Source organism: Lissotriton helveticus, chromosome 5_1, assembly GCF_964261635.1.
Source record: "Lissotriton helveticus chromosome 5_1, aLisHel1.1, whole genome shotgun sequence".
NCBI classification, from domain to species: Eukaryota; Metazoa; Chordata; class Amphibia; order Caudata; family Salamandridae; genus Lissotriton; species Lissotriton helveticus.
This window is the reverse complement of record NC_136065.1, coordinates 1,875,873,646-1,875,897,599: the sequence shown is the minus strand read 5'-3', so window position 1 is coordinate 1,875,897,599 and position 23,954 is coordinate 1,875,873,646. Positions and strand designations below refer to the sequence as shown.

General features: G+C 45.0%; 1 protein-coding gene across 4 annotated transcripts in view; it reads left to right on the top strand.

The window, feature by feature from the left end:
- Window positions 1-23,954, top strand: part of IFI35 (interferon induced protein 35) — a 274,901-nt gene that overhangs the window by 87,434 nt on the left and 163,513 nt on the right. For all 4 annotated transcript variants that reach the window (XM_078645325.1, XM_078645324.1, XM_078645323.1 and 1 more), the window contains 2 exons: window positions 20,417-20,564; window positions 21,769-21,875. In XM_078645325.1, coding sequence (XP_078501451.1) covers window positions 20,417-20,564; window positions 21,769-21,875 — 255 coding nt within the window. The remainder of the gene's footprint in view (window positions 1-20,416; window positions 20,565-21,768; window positions 21,876-23,954) is intronic.

The following is a 23,954-nucleotide window of genomic DNA, read 5'->3' as shown; positions in this document are numbered from 1 at the left end:
CCAGCGAGCGATGGGCGCGCTCCACCACAAACATCGGGGAGAATGTCTCCTCTCCGAGAAGGGCGATCAGGAGTCTTTCGACAAACCTCTCCATGTTGCCCGTCTGGGTCGTTTCTGGAAGGCCCGTGATTCGTAGGTTGCAGCGACGGGAGCGAGCCTCCAAATCTTCTGTCTTGTCTTGCAGGGCCTGCATAAGTTTTTCAATCGTTTTATGATCAGTGTCCAACTCCGTTTGCGCCTCCTCAACCTTGGTGAGCCGTCTCTCGGACATGTCGAGCCTTTCAGCGTGCTTGTCAATCGCTCCACCATTCTGTCCATTCTGTAAGTGAGGGCGTCTAACTTCGAGCTTAGGGACGTCATACTGTTCTGGAGACATTTTTCCATTGCCATGAGCATGCTTTTGATGTCCGTCCCCCCTGCGGCATCGTCTCCGTCCTGCGTGTTGCCCCTGTCTGCGCCCTTAGCGTCCTGTGACTTTGAGCGCCTTTGTTCGAAAGTGAGCTTGCTCTGCGTCTTGTCGCCTCTACCCATCTTGCTGAACCGTGCCAGGCGCTACAGGTACCTCACCCCACTGACTGCAAGTGCCTCCTGCAGACCCTGGGCTGCCTGTGCCCACATTTACTCTATGATTATTCAGGTGGATTAGCAGTGAGATCCTCGTCGTAGCTGATCTGCTGCAGAGACTCAGGGCTCCCACTCCGCGTCGCCGTCCCTCCTGGCTGCACACTCTGGTCCTACTGCAACCTCACTGGTTGCCCCGAAAACTCACGACTCCGCTGACTGGGAATTTCAGGTGAGGTGCGTTATCTGGGCTCTGTCAGGTCCTCCACCGCAGCAAGGGAGGGGGGACACAGGCTTTTATCCAGGTGCTAATTGACTGCTTTCTGCTGTCTCGAATTAGCCGGCAAGGCCTGTGGGAAATCCCCCACGTGGGCGCTCAAGCAAGGGCTATGACTGCCCTGCCACTGGGCCACTCCGAGAGTCTCCGCCGAGGCCCTGCGTCCGTAGGCCTTAGGCCCTTCTCGCCACTGTGTGACAGTTATCTGGGGCTCCTCGCATCCCCCCCCGGCCTCAATGTTCGCGGCTTCTCCTCCGCGGAGGCCGCCGTCAATCTTCGCGGCTCTGCGCCTCCTGTGCGCGTTGCCGGGCGGCGCCGCACTGTAACTCCGGGGCCCCGGGCGTCAGCTGCAATCCCCGAGGCGGCACTCCGCAACGAATATATGATGTTACCACGAATACAAGTTCCACGCATGGCAATACCACGCGAATTTTAGTTCGCAAGTGGCTTTACCACGCTGGAATTTGCAACGAAGGATTATACCACGCATTTTAACCTTCGTTTAAACACAAATAATAAAGAATATTTTCTTACCTGACACCATCCCGTCTTTCACGAGCAGCCCGTACTTCCATCCACCATCGAAACAAGCGTCAAAACACGTCTGCCAAAATTAAAAAAGGACTACTATTTTGACGTAACGGCACGTCTTTGGGGGAGGCACTTTCCTTTTACCTCGGTGGTACTGAAGTGCGTTTTTTTTAAATTTAATTAACCCGCTCCTTTGTTTATTTTTGGGGGGGAGACCCCCCCAGGCCCCCCCAGCCCCTCCCCCAGCCGACCCCCGCCAACCCCCCAATCCCACGCTGAACGACTGGAAGGAATTCCACGCCTCCCCCTAGCCAGAACGTATATGCGTGGTAAAGACTGTCGTTGAAGGCATACGCGTGGAAAAGACGTTTGCGAGGTAAGTGCCTCGTAGTAAACGTCACGCGTAGAAAAACCTTCGTTGAAAATGATGTTTCCCTCCGCAACCGGGGTCGCGATGGGAGCACTTCTCCCTCGCCCTAGCTCCGCAGCATTAGGTGGGGAGGGGGGTGGAAGACGCAGGGTCGCTCACCTCGTCTGTCGGGGCAGGGCGATGGGCTGCACGCTACTCTCCAGGCCGCGATTGCGGTCACCAGGTCCACTCCCGGTCCTCCCGTGCACGGAGACTGCACGCACTGTGATGCAGCGTGGGCGCACTCCAGGGCGCGGCTTCATGACCTACCACGCCGCCGCTTTGTCGCGGCTGTTAGCAGCGGATTCCCGGTGTCAAAGCGCAAACACTTGGTCTCCGCTGCAGGGTCTAGCCGTCCTCAGTCTTGGGGACATGTCAAGCACGATAAAGTCAGGTGCTGATGCAGGATTTTGAAGGATGATGCCGACAACGAGACATAGCTCTGAGCTCAAAGCGGCCATCTTGGTCGCCGGCAAGCTCCGCCCCCCCTGCTTCAATTCATAGGTATTATTTTGTGGATGATGAGGGGATGCGTGAGAGGGGTTCTTGTTTGAACGGTAAAATGTAATCCCCTTACTAAATCACAGCCCTCTATGCATATGGCGTTCTTGCAAGGGATCCAGGGCAATAAAAAGCAATGGGGAAAGAGGTCACCCATTACGAGTGCCTCTGGATACAGAGAAGGCATCTGTGAGTTGATCATTCACTCTTGGTCGGGCCATAGGTCCAGCATATAAAAGCATAGTGAGGTAAGATAGGTTTCAGGTGAGAGTTCTGAGCATAGTGCTGTGCAAGATGTCATGATAAAAGACCGATTGTAAGAGGCTACCATTTTCTGCTGCCATGTATACAATATCCAAAAGGAACACTGCGGTATTTTCTGTAACATTTTCACATTTGTATCTTTTATGCATATGATTATATACAGGCTTATTTCCTCCCGCCTTTCTCTTCCTAGTATTCCTTGCTCCTACTTGGTATTTCTTTAACCTCCTTATTTGGTACAGTCTCTTAGACTAGGGGTCTAAATTAGAACAGTCAGAGGACAGTTGGTAGTTCTTCTGACTTGACAAGGTGTTGGTGATGATTTGTTAGAAATAAACTTTATTGAGAACATTCACATGGCTGATCGTCTTTAAGGGATTGTATTAAAGGCACCTTGTATTCACCCTTAGACAATATCTAGGGCCAGATGTAGGTGGCCAAATACCAAGTGGTAATGCAGAAATTTGCAGAATTTCTGTGTTACCGACCGGTATTTGGCTGAGTGCAGTGTAGGTGAGTTTAAACCTACTTGCAAAATAAGGATTCGCAAAATAGCGATGCCTTATTTTTCTCTTGCATTTAAGGAATCGGAAATACCGATTCTTTAAATGAAATTTAAGTAGCACTGAAAAAAGTGCACTTCAGCCTTAAGGAATCACTAATTACCACCAACTTCAAGTTGGTGGTAAGTAGCGATTTCCTTTAAAAAAATGCACTTTTTTGCTTTTTTAAATGTGCCATGTGTCACACATCCATGCCCTTAGGGCACATTTCAGGGGTGCAACAGGGTGTCCTTTAGACACACTGGCACCCTTGAAATAGCTCCTGCTATTTGCGATTATGTAATACCGAATCGGTAATAGTGGATATCTTCCCATTCATTCCTATGGGCCTCCTAGCCCATAGGAATGAATGGCCAGGTATTTCTTAATAACGAATCTCGATTACCAATTTGTTATTAAGGAATATTTAGGAATCGCTAATATTTTAGCGATTCCTACCTTCATTCAATTTAGCGAGTCCTTAATAGCGATTCGGTTAAACTCGCTATTAAGGACTCGCTAAATTGAAGTTACCTACATCTGGCCCTCAGTCTTTTAACTTAATCATTAGGTAATGGCGTGTTTATCGGGTCTATATCATGCCTGTCTCTACCATTACATAAATAAGTCATACATTCAACAGATATTAACTACACATGTCCCATGCTGTAACTAGCCAATTACATCAAACATTGAGTAATGCTATGTTTATCAGTTCTATATCAGGTCTATTTTTACCATTATGTAAAGAAGTCATACACATGCCCGAAATTAACAACATATGTTTCACTTTCATTACAGTCTATCAAATTAAATATATGGATCTTCTTCAGTGGCCGTGCAGATCCAACACATGCAGATCTAGCCATTTACTCTAACTATTGTGTAATGCTGTGTCTATCATATCTAGGCCTACGATTATGTAAAGAAGTCATACACAGGACAGACATTAACCACCCATGTCCCACACAGTATCGAGCTATTTACACCAACCATTGGGTAATGCTGTGCCTCATCCTAGTTGGCTGTCTTACTCTCCTCGCTTCACCTCCGCCTGTTTAGCGCCTTTACACCCTTGGGTATAAGTGTGCTTTATACATTTTATCCTATCATGTCTATTTCAAATCTGTCTTTAGCATTACGTAAAAAAGTCATACACACAACAGAAATTAACTGCACGTCCCACTGCAATTGCAGTCTAACAAATTAAACATATGGACTTCTTCAGGTGACGTTCAGATTTTTGAGTTCCAACAATTCTACATCTACCTCTACCAGTTCTACTTCGTGGCCTTGACCCTTTGCTCGCTGGTACGATTGCGGGTGCAAATAGACTATCTTCTTGGGTAATGCAAACATGGATTGGAATAAGTGACAGACTGGTTAGGGTGAGCTGGGCTATATTTTTCTCCTCTTCCTCGTCAGCAACTCCTAAGGTTCATCTAGTGAGTGATGTAGTAGCTGTATCCATGCCATCTCCTTCTATTACTGCCTGATAGGGTGGGGAATTTAAATTTAAATATTTACATTATCTGCCTTGCTGTGAAACAAATTCCCTTTCTTGTTTGACTCAACTTCACTAGTTCCTTGCAGCAGGGTATTAGAACATTAATAATCCTGATTGCATTAGAAGACCATTTTAATAAAAACACCTACTTTCAAAGACCTCTTCAATCAAATATCTTTCCAGACAGAAGATAAGCCTTAGTGTTCCAGACCAACCACCCTCGGGCTCTTCATGCTGCACAGTTCTAGATACCTCTGGTTGTTTCACCTTGCTCATTGTTATTGTCTTTCCCTATAATCTGTCTGGGTCATTACTTGAGATCTTCGGAGAATATATGTAGCCTTGTTTACTTGTGGTACAATATCACCTCCAAAAGCTTTCCAAGAGCATCCATTAAATCCTAGAAAAAGAACAATGCTTCATAGAAATGTCAACATTGTTCAATCAGTACAGGTTCCTTCCACTGAGGACCCAGCTAGGACATTCTCCTAACTCTACTCCCCCAAGCTCCTCTTCAAGCTTGTGGGAAAAGATCGTCAAATATTGTCTTAGCTATGATTTTGCAGAGGCTGCTGTCCGTCAAAAGATGAGTAATGCAAAAACAACAATTGATGGACGGAATGTTGCACAATGGCAAAACATTAACCCCCAGTCACAGATCTGGGTTTAATCCATCGTTATTTTGCTCACCAAGCCACCCCAGTTCAGTCATGGCCATATGCAAATCAGTCTTGAGCCTGTGCCTCATGGGAAAGGTCCAGACAGAACTGCCAAGCCATGTCTTCCCTGGACCGGAATCAAGCATCCTAGGACCGGTTTCTGGCTATCAGCCGTCATCAGCCAGGATAGCTTGATTCCAGTGGCATGGAGAGCACGGGACTCACGTCTGAGCATACCCGTCCCACTCGGGTTGACAAATGCAAAAACAATAATTGATGGACGGAATGTTGCACAATGGCAAAACATTCACCCCCAGTCACAGATCTGGGTTTAATCCATCGTTATTTTGCTCACCAAGCCACCCCGGTTCAGACATGGCCATATGCAAATCAGTGGGAACAGTCCAGGGAACATGAAGTCATGGGAACAGTCCAGACCGAACTGCCAAGCCATGACTTCAATGGACCGGAATCAAGCATCCTAGGACCGGTTTCTGGCTATCAGCCGTCATCAGACAGAATGCAAAGAATGTGTATCTACAGCACACATGCCTCGAACGGATTATGTTACTTACCTTGAAAGCATCTGTTCTTGGCATGTAGAGTTGTTAATTCTCACCCTCCCACCTCCCCGAACCCTGTTGTTGTTGCAGTTCTCATTATCTACATTACATACGCATGGACATCTCTATACTTCACTTACTTACTTCATTCTCACCCTCTTGCGGGAAAACAATCTAACAGTGGGGTCGATATCCATGCGCAATACCGCCCGAAAGGAGTAGTCACTTTACCCTGGTACTATGAAAGATTTCTTTGAAGAAAAACAACTTGCAAACATCCGGACTCAACACTAGATGGCAGGAGAATGCAAAGCATGTGAATCTACAGCTCTACATGCCAAGAACAGATGCTTACGAGGTAAGCAATCCTTTTGGAATTCGCTACACCATGGAATGTATAACAATATTGTGACGTCTGATATTTCCCAAGTATTTACTTGTATGCAGGGAACAAACCATTTTCCCATGGACAAAAACCCTTCCATTGCACCCCACGAAATTTGGAGGTGTTCCATTCCACTTCCCACCCTGGAAGGAGAGTTACTCAAGTCCTTATCTGGGGTAAATCTGCGACTATTTTCAATGTGGGAAAGGGCCAAGGAGAAGTTTTTGAATGTCAATGAACTAATATCTTTGTGGTGTTAACAAACTCTCAGGAACACCACATCACTTTATGCCCATTCCCCACCCTGTGTGTGTCGTTTAATACAGCATATTTGTAGGCAATGTGGACTCTTTAACTTCAGATCTCTGTGTGCTCAGATTCACAGCAAGACATTTTTTTAAAAAGTTGGTGCTGCTTTTACAAACAAATATTGACATACTGGGAGGACATTGTGGAGAAGTGAGCATTGCTCATCTGAACTACTGTATGCTCCCCCAAGATTTCCCAGAAGAGTTTCCAGAGGGGAAGCTGTCACACTGGGATATGTTAATGCCCCAGCTTTGGGGTTGGTAGAGGTTTGCGAACAGCAGTTACAGTCACAAACTAGTGATGCCTCCCATTGAGATGCAAAAATAGAAGGGGGTGCCGTTTCACTCTTCCTCCTATGTTAAATTTGAAACGAGTTTAAAAAAAAACCTTTTACAATATGACACACTTATCTAACTTGGAAAATGGCTTTTGCCCATTGTTTAGTTTGGAGATTTGATAAAGCAAACTGTCATCTGAGGGTCTTCTGCACGAACGTTGATTGCCTAGGCCAAACAGGAGCATGGGCTAGGAGAAGAACCAGGTTATTAGAGATTTCCTGAAGGCAAGATGATTATAAATCATTTGGAGCTCTCTGGTGTAGTTATCCCAAAACTATGGAGTTCTTAAATTGAAATCTTCTCCTCCACTTCGGGCTTTACAGAACCGTGAAATGCAGATATTGAGAGTTATAACACTGTCCTGTTAAGGCAATATCTCTTCAAGTGTTTGGATCGAAAAGAGACACTTTATTATGTAAATGGTGCACTATGCATAAGAGTTTAAAAGAGACCTGTTGCTGAAGAGAAGTCAGTGTAGGAATGCTGTAGCTCGACTGAAGCAGGTCACTCCTAGCACAAGGCAGGCTATCTGATTCTGAACATATTGTAGGCAATTGATTGGAGACTTTCATATTCAGATAGAGGCTGTTACAACAATCTAATACAGACTTATTTTTGGGAAGGAGTCTGCTTTATTTTATTTATTTATTTTATAGCACTTATAAGGCTCGCAGCTACCCACAAAGGGTTTCCCGGCGCCGGACTAGCAAAGCACATGACACAACTAAAGAGAAAGCAATCGGCAGGCAATTATTTGTTGAACAACCAGGTTTTTACGCTTTTCCTGAAACTTGTATAGTTTTCTTCCTTGCGTATATGGATGGGCAATGTGTTCCAGAGAGTTGGACCCAGATATGAGAAGGATCTCCCGCCCATTCTAGCCCGTTTGTACCTCGGTACCGTGAAATTCGCTGCTGTACATGAACGGAGGCTGCGATTGGGGAGGCAAGGCTTGGTAAGGTCTTGTAGATACTTGGGGGCAGTACCAGCTTTGATTTTAAACAAATAATTCAGGGTTTTAAAGCGAATCCGGTTTTCAACCCTGAGCCAATGCAGGTCCCTAAGATGTTTGGTGATCCTGGCGTATCTAGGGATTCTGCAGAGCAGTCTGGCAGCAGCGTTTTGCACGAGTTGCAAGCGTCTTATTACTGCTTTGTTTGAGCCCAGGTACAAGATGTTACCGTAGTCAAGGCGAGATGTAACTAAGGCATTGACTACGGTCTTCTGGGTGGTAGTTGGTAACATCCAGACAATTTTGCGTAGCCATCTAAGAATGGTGAAGCATATGCCTGCCACTTTATTGGCTTGCTGTGTCATAGATAAACTGTCATCTATGATGACCCCAAGGTTTCTGACCTGGGAAGCTGGTGGCGGGAGCTTACCTAACGACGTCGGCCAATGGGGATCACTCCAAAGATCTTTACTATTCCCTAGGAGGAGGATCTCGGTTTTCTCCCCATTTAGTTTAAGTTGGTTAGCCGACATCCAACTAAATATTTCATGAAGGCCTATTTTTAGTGCAGATGGAGCAGACGGGTCCGATTTCTGTTGATAAAAGTGAAAGAATATTTATTTTTATTTGATATTTATGTGTATTTATAAAGCGCAAGCGTTCGCTCCCAAGGGAGCATCATGGCGCTAAGCAAGTTGCAGAGGATAACTGAAAAGTGGGAAGTGGTGCAAAATTGAAGCTGAATGCTAGATGGCAGCCAATACAAAGGTGTCTGGTTGTTGGTAGACCCATGTCTTTAGGAGTTTTCTGAAACTGTTCTCATTTTCAATAAGTCTGAGATTAGCTGGAAGGTTGTTCCAGGCCTTGGCTGCCAGGACAGTAAAAGATTTCCCACCTTTTGTCTTGTATTTGAATCTAGGGATCGTGACAAGATTTGTCCCAGAGGATCTCAAACAACGCGGGGGATTGTAACGCGTAAAGCGATTTGCAAAGTAGTGGGGCCCTGTGTTTTGCATAGATTTAAAAACTGTGAGGAGCAGTTTGAAGAAGATTCTTTTGTGCAAAGGTAACCAGTGTAGAGATTTTAATGCTGCTGAAGCTGATGACCTTCTGGGGAGTTGTAAAACCAATCTGGCAGCTGCATGTTGTATGCTCTGCAGCTTTCTGAGGGTGGATTTTTTCACTCCAGCCATTAATCCATTGCAGTAATCAAGTCGGGAGAGAATTAAGGCTACCGCAACTGATTTTCTGGCTGCAATGGGGAGGAACTCGAAGAATTTCTTCAGGGATTTAATGAGTCCAAAACAGCGACCGGCAGTAATCCTAACGTGGTCATCGAAAGAAAGGGATGAGTCGAATTGCACGCCTAGGTTCCGAGCTGATAATTCTGCACTGGGAGGGGCCTCCGATCCTAAGGGCCACCAGTCTTTCGGACAAAAAGACAGATTTTTACCTAGTGGAATGATTTCTGTCTTGGCACTATTACATCTTAAATGGTTTATATTTAGCCATTTGAATACATCAGAATAGGCAAAGTGTCCTGTGAAAGATCAGGAAGAGATCACCCATGCTACTTGGCAGTCCATTTGCAGTGTGGCATAACTTTGTTTGCCCAAACATTTCACTACTTTGTTAGGCTGGGGGCATGAACTTAAATTTGGCGGCCAGAATAAAGACGGTGAAAAGGAATTTTATGATTGCAAAATATCTTTGTACATCATGCCGAAATAGAGGTGATTATAAATGATCCAGGTGTGCAGAAAAGCCTTAAAAAAACTAGAAGGGATAGGAATATCTGGAGTACTAGTGTCAAAATAATGAAGAGGTTTAGAGATTTGTTGCAATCACAATCTTACAATTAAAACTGAAAAATATACAAGGTTTTGTAATTACCTTCTGGGTGTCCTATTTTATTGACTATATATAATAATAGAAAGAGGCAGTGACCAAGAAATATTTGGACTAGATATTGGCGGTAGGCTACTCCTCAACAACAGTGACCAATATCCTGTTCGCCGAAATATAAATCCCATATGATATAATGGAATTTATAGTTCAGTGGATTGGATATTCATCACTCTTGTGACGGAGTAACCCGTCTGCCGAGATCTAAAGCAGGCCCATTGTCTTTTAAGATCAAAAGTGTTTCCTCATTGACATGATATGAGTGTGCAGCAGGAACCGTCTTCAAGCTTTAGTATTCATGGTGATGTGGCAAGGCTTAATGCTACAAGACCCCCAATCCGAGTGAGCTGGACATACAAGGATTCGGCCCCGATATTCACAGTTTTACAGAAATATCACACACCTGCGTTTTCTTTTGTGTGAAAATGTTACTGGGTAATAACTAGTGGTTCGAGGCATGTGGGCTGCTAAATTCATATCTTAGCATTAGATCGCCGCCTAGTGTTGGGTCCGGATGATCGCACATTGTTGTCCTGGAAGAGTCTTCGAAGTATCCTGAGATAGGTGGCTCCTCCCCTGGACTACAGTGCGCATGGGCATCGGCTCCATCCCCAGATTGTTTTTTTCCGCCATTGGGTTCGGATGTGGTCTCGACGTCTCTCTGTCGAAACCGAGTAAACTATCTTTTAGCGGCCAAAAGGCCTCGTTTTTTGCGTCGGTATTGTCTGCGCACGGTCTCGAGTCTTCCGTCTCTTGGAGCCGGAATAAGCGGAGTCTTGTTTCGCTATTCGAACTTTGAGGCCTTCTCATCGCGACTCGACTGCAAAACTTTTCAGACATGGAGCGGAGCCCGTTTAAATACTGCCCGCTTTGTGGGTCCAAGTACCCACACATCGATCTACACCCCGTTTGTAACAAATGCCTTTCGCCTGAACACGACGACGGCAAGTGCAAGGCCTGTGCACAGTTCCGGTCTAAGAAGACTCTCAAGCTTCGGCGCGCGGTGCGCATGGAAGCTAGACAGGCGGCCCCGGATCCGGAAAACATCTTCGGCGACCAAGATGAAGAGGACCAGGGTCATCATCTTCAGATCTCCCCACCCGAGACGGAGGTCGAGGCGGATCCGGTAGACGACGACGGTGTCGTGGGTCAAGGCCTTGAATACGTCGACGAGGTAGGAGACGACGAAGAGATTTATGGGGCCGCGGCGGATAGCTCAGGGGACGAGCTCTGCCCCGAAGGTTTCGAGGATACCGACCGGGTCACGGGATCGCCTGTAGGCCTTACCCACGACCCCATGCCGCAAGCCACAGCCCCGCCTTCTGGCCCGGCCACGGACTTACTTGCTGAGCAGACTGTATCGAAACCGAAACCGAAAGCATCGGGATCGACTCCATCTAAAATGGCCGACCCGAAAACGAAACCGAAACTTAAGGACTCGAGCGTCCCTAAGATGGCTGCCGTGCCAGCGAAAACGACTGTCCCCGCTACTCCATCGACTCCGTCGACCTCCGGTCCGCAGAAGTCGAAGAAGTCCGTCGATTCCGCTGCTGCTCATTCGAAATCGACGTCTGAGGAGGGGTCCTCTAAAAAAGATGGTCGGCACGGATCAGCATCGGCGCCGCCGTCCAAGCCCGCTAAGGCCGGCTCCACGGAGTCTACGCAAACGAAGACTGGCACGTCTGCGCACCGGTCCCAGGACTCGGGGTCGGTGTCAGCGGGTTCCGCGTCGAAAGCCCACAAGGCCCACAAAGACGTCGGATCCGAAGGAAAGGTCAAAACATCCTCGTCGGCTCCAAAACCAACTGAGAGTGAGGTTCGGCCCCGATATTCACAGTTTTACAGAAATATCACACACCTGCGTTTTCTTTTGTGTGAAAATGTTACTGGGTAATAACTAGTGAAATATGCATAGGGAAATCTGGTTGGAAAGAAAGAAAGACAAAAGAGCAAGGTGGGGTAACAGATAGTTTGGGTGAAAAGACCTCTGATTAGGTCAAAAACAATGCAAACATCTTGAAAAGAAACTGAGGCAAGACTACAGTTAAGAGGACAAAATTGCTTACGAACTAGCACTGAAGAACTATTTCTTGGAGGTTCATTTATCCCAAAAAGTTTTCTTTGAGAACAAGATTGCCAAATGTGGTAATAAATCCAAACAGGTCTTCAAAATTGTGAAAACCTTTTTGAGTCCCAAGGTCATCTCTAAAGATTATCAACGCAATCTGGAAAGAGAGGGGACTAGGAGCTATTTAGAAAAACTAAAGGTCCTGTACCAATGCTCCCAAAGACATCGTCAGTAACACTAAATGGTATCAGTTCCTAAAAAAGAGAGTAAAGAGAGCACTCTGCAACCCGCTATGGTTGGGAGTGAGAGTGATAATAGTCTTCAGAGAGAGATTGAGTGTATGTGAGTGGGGAGAATCCTCCTGTTCGTTCTTCTGCCCTCACACACCCTTGCGAGTGTAAAGCATCATCATCGGGCTATGCTCCTTGTGGGGGTGGCGTTGCAGTCCCTCATGGGCCCCACAAGAGGGCTCTGTGGCGGGAGTTCTTTTAAGAGGTGCCGCACTTGTGCATGTGGGTGTGTGGGCCAATTGAGTGGGTGAAAGGTGTAGGTAAAATTGCCTATCGGTACTCCAACGACTTTTAATGAGGAGTCCTTTAGGTAAGTTTAAAAATGGGTGGAGTTGGAGACTCTCCTTCTACAAATATAGGGAGGGATAAGTATGTTCCTGCTACTCTCAACCCGTGGAAAAGTGTGTCATGTTTAAAAGTGAAGGGTGGTCGACATGTTTCGCACAACATGTGGGTCCCTAATGGATCCCTGTGCGCTTCATCAGGACCGTGAGTAGGAATAGTGAATGTAGGAATCAGGGAAAGGCACCCTATAAACTCATCATACCCATTGTCAGGTCATAGAAACGTCTCAGCGTATAAGGCACGTATTATTTGTGTACTTAAAAACCCAGACCTAGCGGAGAGAAAAAATGAACAAAATGTAAGCGAAATAAATATTTACAGCAATTCTCCGTATGTTGTCGATAAAATAACATCTCTCGTTCAAAATGTCAGTGTACTGGTAAAATACCATAAAAGTGAAGCAAGCTGATAATGCACGATATCTCACTTTCATCAGAAACAGTATTTATGAGTATCACAGGCATTTTTACACTTTTTTCATACTTTTTTATGGCCGCTGTAGATGATGTTCCCACAGGCAGTGGTGTCACCTTAAGATCTAATAAGCGAGGTGACAATTTAGTTAATGTAAGCATCACAGGAATGGAAACTGAAAATCATCTCTGACCAAATGACCATTAGTTGTTCAATAATGCTAGTCTTTTTTGTTCCTAATGAAAGTGGTCTCATGCTCGTCAAACCATTCCCAACTGTTAGATTTATATATGCCTACTCCTCATCTCAAGTATTTGCTGTTCATGATAACATGAGAGAGACACAATTGTTACACGTGCTAGAGAAAGTGCTGTGAACACATTAAGGCAACTATAGTGGAAACGCTTTCTTTTGTAAAGTAGTGGTAATACACATGAAAACAGTCTACGTGCACTGCGGTGGTAGTGAAATACTGGAGTGCACGTGATGGACAGGGTATCACCAAACAGACCACTAAAGCCACAAGTCAATCGTTAACAAACTCTTCGTAATTTCTAAGCCAAGTTAAGGCCATACCCTCCTCAAGGTGAAGTTGGGCCGCATCGACATGCAATCTGGCTGAGAGTTGAAAGCTGTGGTCGGACAAAATGGAATGCAGCAGTGCCGACATGTTGGCCTCAATCGAAAATGAAGGGTGGTAAAATTACCTTTTTGTCAACTTGCAACTTTCGCAATTCTTGGAGGGGAACAATCTCTTACACCCTAGCTGGTCGGGCTTTGAGCCCTACTTCAGCACTAAACCAGCTCTGCTAGAAGTTGTAGAATATTTAAAGGGCGCCCTAGATATAGGAGGCAAGGCCATCTTGATCATGATGGATTTATCGGCGGCCTTTGATACTGTACCCCATGGAAGACTTGTTGATCCCCTCCATGCAATCGGGATTAAGGATATATCCCTGAATTGGCTCACCTCTTTTTTTGGGAGAGAGAAGCCAAGAGGTTTGGATGCCTTCTATTTTTTCCAAAGTGCCTGCACAGGCGGTTGGTCCTCAGGGCTTGCCACTAAGCCCTACCTTGTTCAATGTTTACCTTATACCATTAGGGGTATTAGCCTAGTCTTTTGGAGCTAAGGTAATCTCCTATGCAGATGACACCCAGCTTCTCTTTTCCTGTGGGAAGGGAGAAGAGTTTGCTGGGGAGGCTACTAAAAACTGCCTCCCTAATTAGTTTCAGTGGCTTGCCATCAATCAGTTAAAATGTGACCCAGATAAGGCGGAGATTATGGCCTCTGGCTCATCTTCACCAGACCTATGGAAATCCTTATGGCCGAAGGACGCTCCCCTCCCGGGCCCTCAGCACGGCTCAGTGAAGAACTTCGGCATTAAATTCGATAGTGCCCTCTCCTTTCAACCACAGATCCAGGTTCTGACAGTTTCATGCTTCGGGCGTCTACGGATGCTGAAAACATTCTTGTCTCTTTTGTCAGAATGTTCTAAGAGAATGGTAATCCAAGTATTAATAACTTCTAAATTGGATTACAGGAATACTCTCTACCTAGGTCTCCCAGAGTACCTTCTAGGCAGACTTCCTGTGGTACAGAACTCGACAGCCCATATTATTCTTAATCTTCCCTTGAGAACACACATGTTCTCTCATCTGAATGCCCTCCATTGGCTTCCCATAAAAAAAGATTCTTTTTGAATCCATGGTCCTGGTACACAAAACTTTGCACGGCTCAGGTGCCGGCTGTCTGAGGGAGTGGATTAATGGCCGCATCCCTTCCAGAACATTACGTTCCTCTTCTGAACAATTGGCTAGAGTTTCTAGAATCTGCCTGCTCAGAACAGGCGGTAGGTCCTTCTCTTATCTTGGTTCTGGTTACACGGAACAAACTCCCTTTGAAGCTACGCACTACTTTCGATCTCTCTACTTTAAAGAAACAATTAAAGACATGGATCGTCATAAGCCAATCACTGCTGGTGCTATTATGTCTGTTCAGCGCTGGGACACTCTTTGAGTAGCCGTGCGCTGTATACATTTCAATAACACAACATAATACTGCAGGATAAAACCAGGCCACTCAAAATGAGTGCCATTGGGTTTATTGTTCTAGCTTCTGTTTATGATCACTTTGAAATGATTTTAAAAGAAATGGATATGGTTTTTTTTAAAATTAATTTACCATTGACACTCTATTTTGCATATTCAAATAGTTGTGAGCTATACCTCTACTGGGAAATGCACTGAATTATTTGACAACTTTTTTTTAAGAGAATAACCTTTTATGGTGCTGGTGCTCATTCCTTCTCCAAGCTACTTCAGATCAGGTCACATTATAAACATCAGAAATCAACAGTGAATGTACTTGACCAGATAGACTTGATGTATAGCAACTACATATTGTGTTTGGAGGTGGAGATATTTACTACTGACAGAATGCCAATGGTCATGCCACGGAGAGAGCGTTAGAGGGACTGCACTCGGACTCTCGCGCTTCACTATTCCTTTTACACTGTGGAATCACGGAAACACTGACCTCGCCAGGACCCTTAACACTTATAATTTTCTGATTGCCAACTATAACCACTGAAGATATAGCTCGATATCCTTGGACTATTTTCCCATAGTCTATGATTACTATGATTAAACAGATATAATTTTGACTCCTACGAATTGATCACTAATTATTATCTTCATAATTGGCACAGCAGAAATGTATCCTGTGTGGCTTACTGACCTCCATTTAACTGTGTCCATTCCCGGATTTTGCTCTACTTATAACAGCCCTGATGAAGTCTCTAAACCGACGAAACACGTGTTGGCTACATGAACTGTGAACAAGATCTACAAATAAAAGATCTCTGCTGACGCCAAAGATTTGGATGACTGCATTATTTATGTGAAACATACTTTCTTCCTTATGTTAATGTTTAACCAGAATTAACTACTGCACGGAAACTAACCAGTTTTTCTATGTATAGTGTGTGCCCAAGGTTCGTTTAATCATGTCGTCTGGCAAGCGCATTTGGCGCTCAGTGACATCAGTGAGGGGAAATATTGTGTTATGACATATATGTATTTCCACACCCCAGTACCTACACCTCCTGTCTCCCAACCAAATTCGAAATACACCCTAGATGACAATGTAGTCTGCTTGTGCTATTATTTGTCAATAACTGTACTTCTTTAGAGAGGTCCTGACCCTGGATGTCAGCAGTATTCCTTAAAAAGGTCAGGAAAAAGAAAATGCATGCCGAGATGGGTGGGATGCAGCTGCATGTTTGCGGAAGTCATGGTTGTGCATATCTACAGTGTTGCTCGGTGCTAAAGAATGGGGTCTGTTCTACAGTGAGGACCAAAAGTAAGAAAAGGTTGGATTCTGGAAGAGCATGAGGAAGGTGACTGAGGTAGTGGATGAGGGTCTTCATCTTTTTCCTGAGTGGAAGGAATGAGAGGGCCAAACTGAGTTAGAGTATGATGTTGTTCCACAAAGTTGATAATTTCGAGTTCCATCCTTTAGGCTCGCAGCTGTGTTTGACGTGATGTGAGTGAGAGTTTTTTGGCAAAGTGAACTATTTTTTGTTGATATGGATGACCTCGATTTGTTGTACACCAAGGGGCGCAGCTAGTAAAGTTCCTTGACACAGCAGGTAAATGGATCAGTTTGCTTGTGATGCTGAATTTTGAAAGGCCAATCATCCTGGCACTACACCATTATTCTGTGAAAGGATGAAAACTGTGAAGCTGAAGGTGTGGACTGGAATGTTAGGATTGACCCTACGAAGAGACTGATATGGTACTACGCAGTCTGGTATACTTGCTTTTTAACGGATAGTCAAGGATTGAGGTATAAATTCAAGGGAACGACAGGAGCCTCTGAGCTACATGAACCGAAGCCATTCTTCGATCTGGGGTAGATGTGGCCCTCTGTGAATGTGAATTAACCCAATCGTCTGTCTGACATCAATCAGCCAGCTGCTAACAAATACACCAAGATGTATATTTACTTATCATCAGTATATTGATGCACACGAGGTCTTCTTGGGACAGTAGGATTCCTAATGACTTCTTAGAAGGAAAGAAAAATTAGACATGCCTCATATTGTGTTGAGAACTGATTTGTACATGTTTGCCAGGCTGCAAACACGGAGCACACCAGCCCAGGGCAGTACAGCAGGTAAGGGGGCTGTATGTGTAGGTGAAAGGGGCTGGGAAGCTGCATGTGTAAATGTAAATGTAAAAAAATGGATACTTGTATAGCGCACTACTCACCCGCAAGGGTCTCAAGGCGCTTGTACGAATACCGCTGTGGAGCCCATCCTGGCTTTCCCTGTGAGGTGTCCACTCCTGGGCACCCCCAAGGTGGAGGCCAGGCATCCTTAGTGTTGTGGGGGCCGTTGTGGAGATTAAGCAAGCTATTGCCCAGAGTGGGACTCCATGATTGGAATAGGCACCGAGGTGAGAATTATCAGGTCCGTGGAATTTTTTGAGCTCAAGACCCGCCGAGGCGGGAAATTGAACCCTGGTCCCGGGCTAGACCTCTGCATCAGGGTCTGCCGCTCTAACCATTGAGCCACACTTCTCCACTAATGTGATCACTTCCCAGAATTTCAATAGCTCATAAGTTGCCTTTGGTGTGGCATCTCTTATGCCATTTGTCAAACTAAAGTATTTCTCACTCTTAATGAATGCTATTTATAAATCCGATTACAATACAATAGCTCACACTGCAAACTGGAATGCCACATTAAGTTGCTAAGATGAAGTAATTGATAAAGAAACTGAGTTAGCCAATTACATTGCATTGCCCAACATGACACCATTTGAGTGGGGAAATTAGAATTCACAGTAGGTCTTCTTATACTGAGTCTGTAAGTTAGCTGCCAGCATTACATACCTCCTTCTCCCCACTTTTGTTAATTTCCTTTACCATATGAAGTGCAAACGATGAACACAATTTCCAGTATGTTTATGGTAAAGTGATAGTAGCCAGGTTTGTAGACCGTACGTTTCTGGGCACACAAATCTGCGAGGCACTGCCTCTCTTCTAACCATGTTTATGTTTGTAAATGTTTTCATTTTAACTCAAATCCTCGACCAGCTGTACTATGCTTTAGCAAACGTGCCATTGTAAATGACCATGTCGTACAACTTTCACACACACACAAGTTTTTTTTGCACGGATTATTGATGCCTTCACAACCTGTATATTGTCTTTTAACAAACCTGTCCTTCTTTTGGAACAAGGACACATAATCTGTAGACACAGAGTTGTGCACATTTGATGCAGATTCATCGAGCGGGCAAAACGTTATTAGCAATATAGAAAATGTTTTTGGGATGGGCTAACCAACTCAAGCCGAAATACAGATACATATATATATATATATATCACTTTCTGAAGAAAATAAATGGTAAGGATGTTTTCCAAGAGGAACCTTTTACTCCCTCTGGCTCCCAAAATTTGCGTCCAACACTGACAACACGATCCCCAACAAGCTCTGCCTTGTCGCAAAGTGTCACGCATTGTTACAATTATAATATAAATATGAGATGTGCATGAATGTTGATATCTGTAAATATGAATATGGGTGTGGGACAATATAAACATGAGTGTGCATGAATGTGGGGGAGATGCAGTCCTTCTCGGGAGGATGGGAGACAAAACGGGGATGAGGAAGAAGGGATGGGCATGCCTGAACTCTCCATGAGCCAAGGTAATGATACTATTATTAATACTCCTAATCACCAAGAAGATGAGGACTCATCTAATGCAGTATGACTCCGTAGACGACATATACCCTCTCTATACACTAACCAGGGCGTGACGATGATGATTTTACTGTTTGGTTTTTCTGTTTAATTGTAGATTTATAAAAATAACAAATTGTATTGCGTTTCTTCAGGACCTAAAAATGAGGAGTTAGGAAAGGTGCACGTCAGTGAAGGGAAGGGAAAGTAGGTTACGCAGTGGTAACCCTGTAAGGCTCGTGGTGTACCCTGGTGAGAAGTCCTAGGGTAAACTAATGATCACTATAAGTTGATCCGTCCATGTGGTGCCTAAAGGGGGCAGAAAGAGGAAAAAGGAGGAAAACACTCAGATATGGTTGTCTCGTAGGCCATGATCTTGATGATCAGTGCCTCGGAGATGCGCTTTGCTGTGCTGATGATAAGGATGAGCCCATCGCGGGTGCATTTCCACGCGATCTGGCTGCATTCTTTCCTGAAAACTGGGTGGTCAAGAAATATGCGGGGTGCTGTCCGAATCACCAGGCCGTTAGGTGCCGCATTCGCTCTGAGGTACTGCGTAACCTACTTCCCCTTCCCTTCACTGACGTGCACCTTTCTTAACCCCTCATTTTTAGGTCCTGAAGAAACGCGACTGATCAATAGGACATGTAAGCGTGAAACATGTCGACCTTGTGACTAGTTACACTGGCACATTGAGCCCCATGTAACTCACTAATATTTTGGTTTTTTAGTCTACCAAGGACACCACAAGAATAAACTACCATCCAGTGGATGGCCTTAGGTAGTTTTAACTTTTCCTGCCTGCACTTATTCACTACTCTTCACGGGATCCTTTCCCATACCTGCCCCGCCCCCACACCCGCACACACCATACGGCTGTTTCTGTTTTAAAAGATTTCCGCTAAAGAGACCCTTCAGGGGCTCGTCAGACATTGCAGCGCCGGTCTGACGAGGAGCACTAAAAGCCCGATGATGAAGCATGACATCCTTCGGGGTGTGTGAGGGCGAGTAAGAGGCAAGACTTGGTCTTCCCCTTCGGGATTGCTTTCCTTGAAATTGGGGATATACATCTGCCTCTTTTCCTCTTCTCTCACCTCTGCCTTTCTCTCACCTCTTTTCTCCCCCTCTATGGTGGGTGACATTCATGCGCCCATTATCATGGAACAGTGTCCTCTTTGATTTAACTGTGGATGAATATGAACATTGGTGTGCATCCACATGCTCATTACAATTGTGATTGGTAGTAAGGGATAGAAAGTAGAATCGTGAAGGTCCAGAGGTTCTCTGATGCTTCCTGAAAAGATCCATGCAAATGGTGGCGTGTGTTGTGTTTATAGAAATCTACCACATAAACCCATATTGGAATGCGCTGCTAAGAGAGGGATGTATGTCAAAGTTAAGTAAATGCACCTGTTCCCTTTTATGAAATTTCCTCATGGCATTTTAATAAAAATTGTATTCCAGAAAACAGTATGCCTAGAGTCAGTCATGTAAGATTTACGTAACTTTTGTATGTTGTATTTTTCTCCTAAACCTATTCGATAGCGGCCATACACAAGATGAAGAGGGTGAAAAACTGTGTGGTTGTAAAAAATGCTACAGAAATGTTTGGAATTCCTTGTATTACGGTTTTGGGGAGGTTTTCTTATTATTGAGTTAGATTTAGTAAGTGATCAGAAAGTCACAAGCAGGCTGAAGGTAGAATGATGCGTTGAATGAAGTAACCGAAAGATCAATCGCAGTTGTTATTACATACACACCTGGTATTGCGCCACAACTGTACCCCTAGCGTGCTCAGTAATTGTTTCAAACCTTTCATTTTTATCACAAAATTATATCTTTCAGATCTCAAGTGCGAGGCCAGAGAGACAAGTGTTTTTTAAAGGTGCCCTCAGCGAAGGGAAGTCAAAAGAATGCTGCACTGAGATAAGACCTAAAATTCTGTATCCAATGTCTGGAGGGACGGCTTTAATCACCTTTGAAAAGGCAGAGGGTAAGAATGATGCGTGCCCTAGAACATGCTAAGGCCCTGGTCCAAAAGAAACTCACTCTTGGGCACTGAACTAAAGAACTGTTCAAATAGACCCTCTGTTGTATCCGGTTATGTTTGGAAGGACACGGGCGCCTTCAGACTGGTACAGTGCAGCGTATAGCATCTTTAGTCTGTACTCAGGGTCACAATTCAGCATCCCTCAAAACAGGATCCTAAGTTGAATAATTTACTTGATATGTCATTCTAAGGCAGCCTGCACGCCAAAATGAAACCCATATAAAATGCTACAGGAAAGCTCAGGGATTTAGGGCCAAATGTATGACCATTGGAAATTACGACTCCCAAATTGCGAGTCGCAATTTCCAATATACAACAGTGTCTGAGACACTGATTGCGATTCCCAATGGGGTCGAAAAGTACATGCGTCATGAATATTAATGAGGCTGTAGCAATTTACGACCCCATTGGGAATGGCGAGCCTTCCCAGGGATGGTGGCCTGCTGGGGTCAGTAGACCTCCATGTCTGGGACTGCTTTTAAATAATGTTTTCTTTTTTAAATGCAACCCGTTTTCCTTAAAGGAAAACGGGATGCATTTAAAAAAAAACAAAAAACTTTTCATTTTTTAAGTGCTGCAAGTGTTTTGCGACCTCAATTCCGGTCGTAAAACATTCTTACTTAGCTGTTGGAGTCGCTATTAGGGAGGGAACGCCCCTTCCTAATAGCGAGTCACTAAACACTATTTTGCAAGTCGCAAATTATTTGCGACTCGCAAAATAGGTTTAGTACATGGCCCACAGAATTTTTGCATGCGCAAATGGATCTAAATCCCAATTGCACATGCAAAAATCCGTCGTAATCTGGCCCTTAATACTTAGCTTGAGAGCCTTGGAAACATCTCGCTGATCATGGTATTGAATCCTGGCTGTCAAGTAAATTAGTATTGTTAAGTTATGTAATAGTAATATCTGGTATTTACTCACCTGCAGGATGGTAAAGTACTCATTTTCTGTAATAATTGAGCTGTACCATGGCTTAGTTTGTGTTTTGGGCTGGAAAATTACATTTTAGTGACCAATATATTTGTGTGGGAATTAATAAAAGTGTACAGGTTTGAAAGGGAAACTTTAAGGCGGAATGGTAGTGTTTCACTGGGCGAGCACAAGTGACTTTATCCAATAATATTTTTTACTACCTCTCTTCAGTTGCACAGAATGTGATTCAGCAGAAGGAGCACAAAATCCAGATTGAAGAATGCTTCATGCGAGTCCAAGCCTGTGCCGTTGAGCTGCCAATGCCGTCTTCTGTCGAGGTACCTCTCCCTGCCTTCAGTTGGTCTGTTCATAATATAATTTGCACTTAACAAGTATATTTTATGTTTACATAGAAGGCCTTATGTACCAGGCGAAGGTTTTTTTTCCCCCCTAATCTAGAAACTAGGGCAGTTGAGCCAGAATTCTGGCACTAAACACATTTGCAGTAATTGCCTTGCGAGTAAATTGGAAGAAATCGTAAAGATTCTTTAACACATGAATGAAATTGAACCAGGATTTCGAGACAACATTTATTTTCCCTTCCTAATCTTTACTAAAGGAAAGTTCTCTGCATACACTGCCAAGATTTAAATGTTGATACTATTATTCTAGAGTCTGTTGCCGCTTATCCATCCATCAACAGCACAAGCGAAGACTTGGAAGTTCTCCGCGGTGGTGTCTACATCTCTTCCTAACCACACTACCATCTGGTTGTCAGAAGCATGCTTCTAAAGCCTGTAGTCAGGGCTCAGCCATGTGTGTTATCATAGCTGCATAAATATTACCTTATATTACTAGAAGATCTGGTTAGATACTTTAGATAGCAGTAACTTCTCCATGCAAGTGACATGCAAGTGTTTATTGAGTTTGATTACTTTAGCAATAAAGTTATTAGTCGCCTGCATAAGGAATCAGAAGATATTCGTCCGTGCATGGAGGCTAATTGCATTTTGGTAATTGAATGCAGAAAAGGCTGAGATTCTGTTGCTTTGAAAAGACCCTTCCTCTTGGACCTCCGGTGAACATCGATGGTCAATTGCCATGAGTTTGTGGCTGGGTTAAAGAGCCTTTGTTATATTTGGACCAGTACTAACTTGCAGTGGTCAACAATGTCTATTTTGTTCCCAGTTGTAAAGACGGTGAAAATGTTTAGCTTTTGTTCTTTTATGGCTATGTTGTGGGAACACACATACTATCTCTTTTTGGGTTTCGCCTGCCGAAGGCTGCGCTCTGCGCAGCTTTTCGGCGCAGGTGAAATCCTTTGTTGACAATAAGGACTTCGGGAACGTCCCCCGGCTCTCATTGGCTAGCTCCATAAATGGAGGCTAGCCATTGGGTGCCGGATCTGTCCGTCAAGGCCGGACCAGATTCGGGGGCGTTCCCGAGATTTTTTCCCTGGGCGGAGTTACGTTTTTTCCCGTTCCCTCCCCTTTCACTGACGCTCGTTACCTAGTGTTTGTTTACCTGTGATTCAACATGCCGCCACCAACCCATTCCTTTGACTAGAGCCATCCCAGGCCTGCCCCTTCCTCACTGTCTCAGCCTGTGTTTACCTCTCCCTTCCTCCCTGCCCGGGGGCCCTCCTCAGTCCTGTCTTTGCACACCTCTGTCACACGCTCTGTTTCCCGTCCTCGGCCAATCCTTGATTCCACTGCCCTGCCAATTCTGTCTCTCTGACAAACCCTGTCCTCCTCCAGTGATCCTCCGTGGCCTTTCCACCTGTCCAAGGTCGCTCTCTTACACCATCCGAGTCTGTCTGTCCACGTCAAATCCAAGTTTGTCTGTTCACGTCTCTGCCCAGCAATTTCCACCCTCCCTTTGAAACGGTGTGTCAGACCCTTCCCCCTATGCTATTTACATATCTGGGGTGCAAAACCAGTACCATTTTTCCTAGATTCCTGTCAGCCCATGCTCGCCCCCTCCCCCTCTCCACTGTCTTGCTCGGACCCTTGACCCCTCCATCTGAGGTGATCTGTCTACCCCACCAGACTCGCTCCTGCCCATGGATTCCCTCTGCCAGGTTTGCCCCGGACTGCCCACCGCCAAACTACCTCCTCTCAAACCCCCCCCCCCCCCCCCCCCCCTCTTTGTCTCCTGCCCTCCAGCGGTCGTTGTCATTTCAGTTATATTTGGTTGAGAAGCGGCATATTTTGCATGATATTACCCTCAGACTGATGGCTGCCAGTCGGAGAGTGTGTGTGTTGGGGGAGGAATTATGTTCTACGGGAGATAGGGGAGTGGAGGTGCAGATGTCAAAACAAATGGCTAGCATGTTGAGAGCAGAAAGGGGCAAACGGCCTACGGCTGCTGCCTCTTCCTGGCACCTCCCGATTTATTACCCCACCCTCTATCTATCA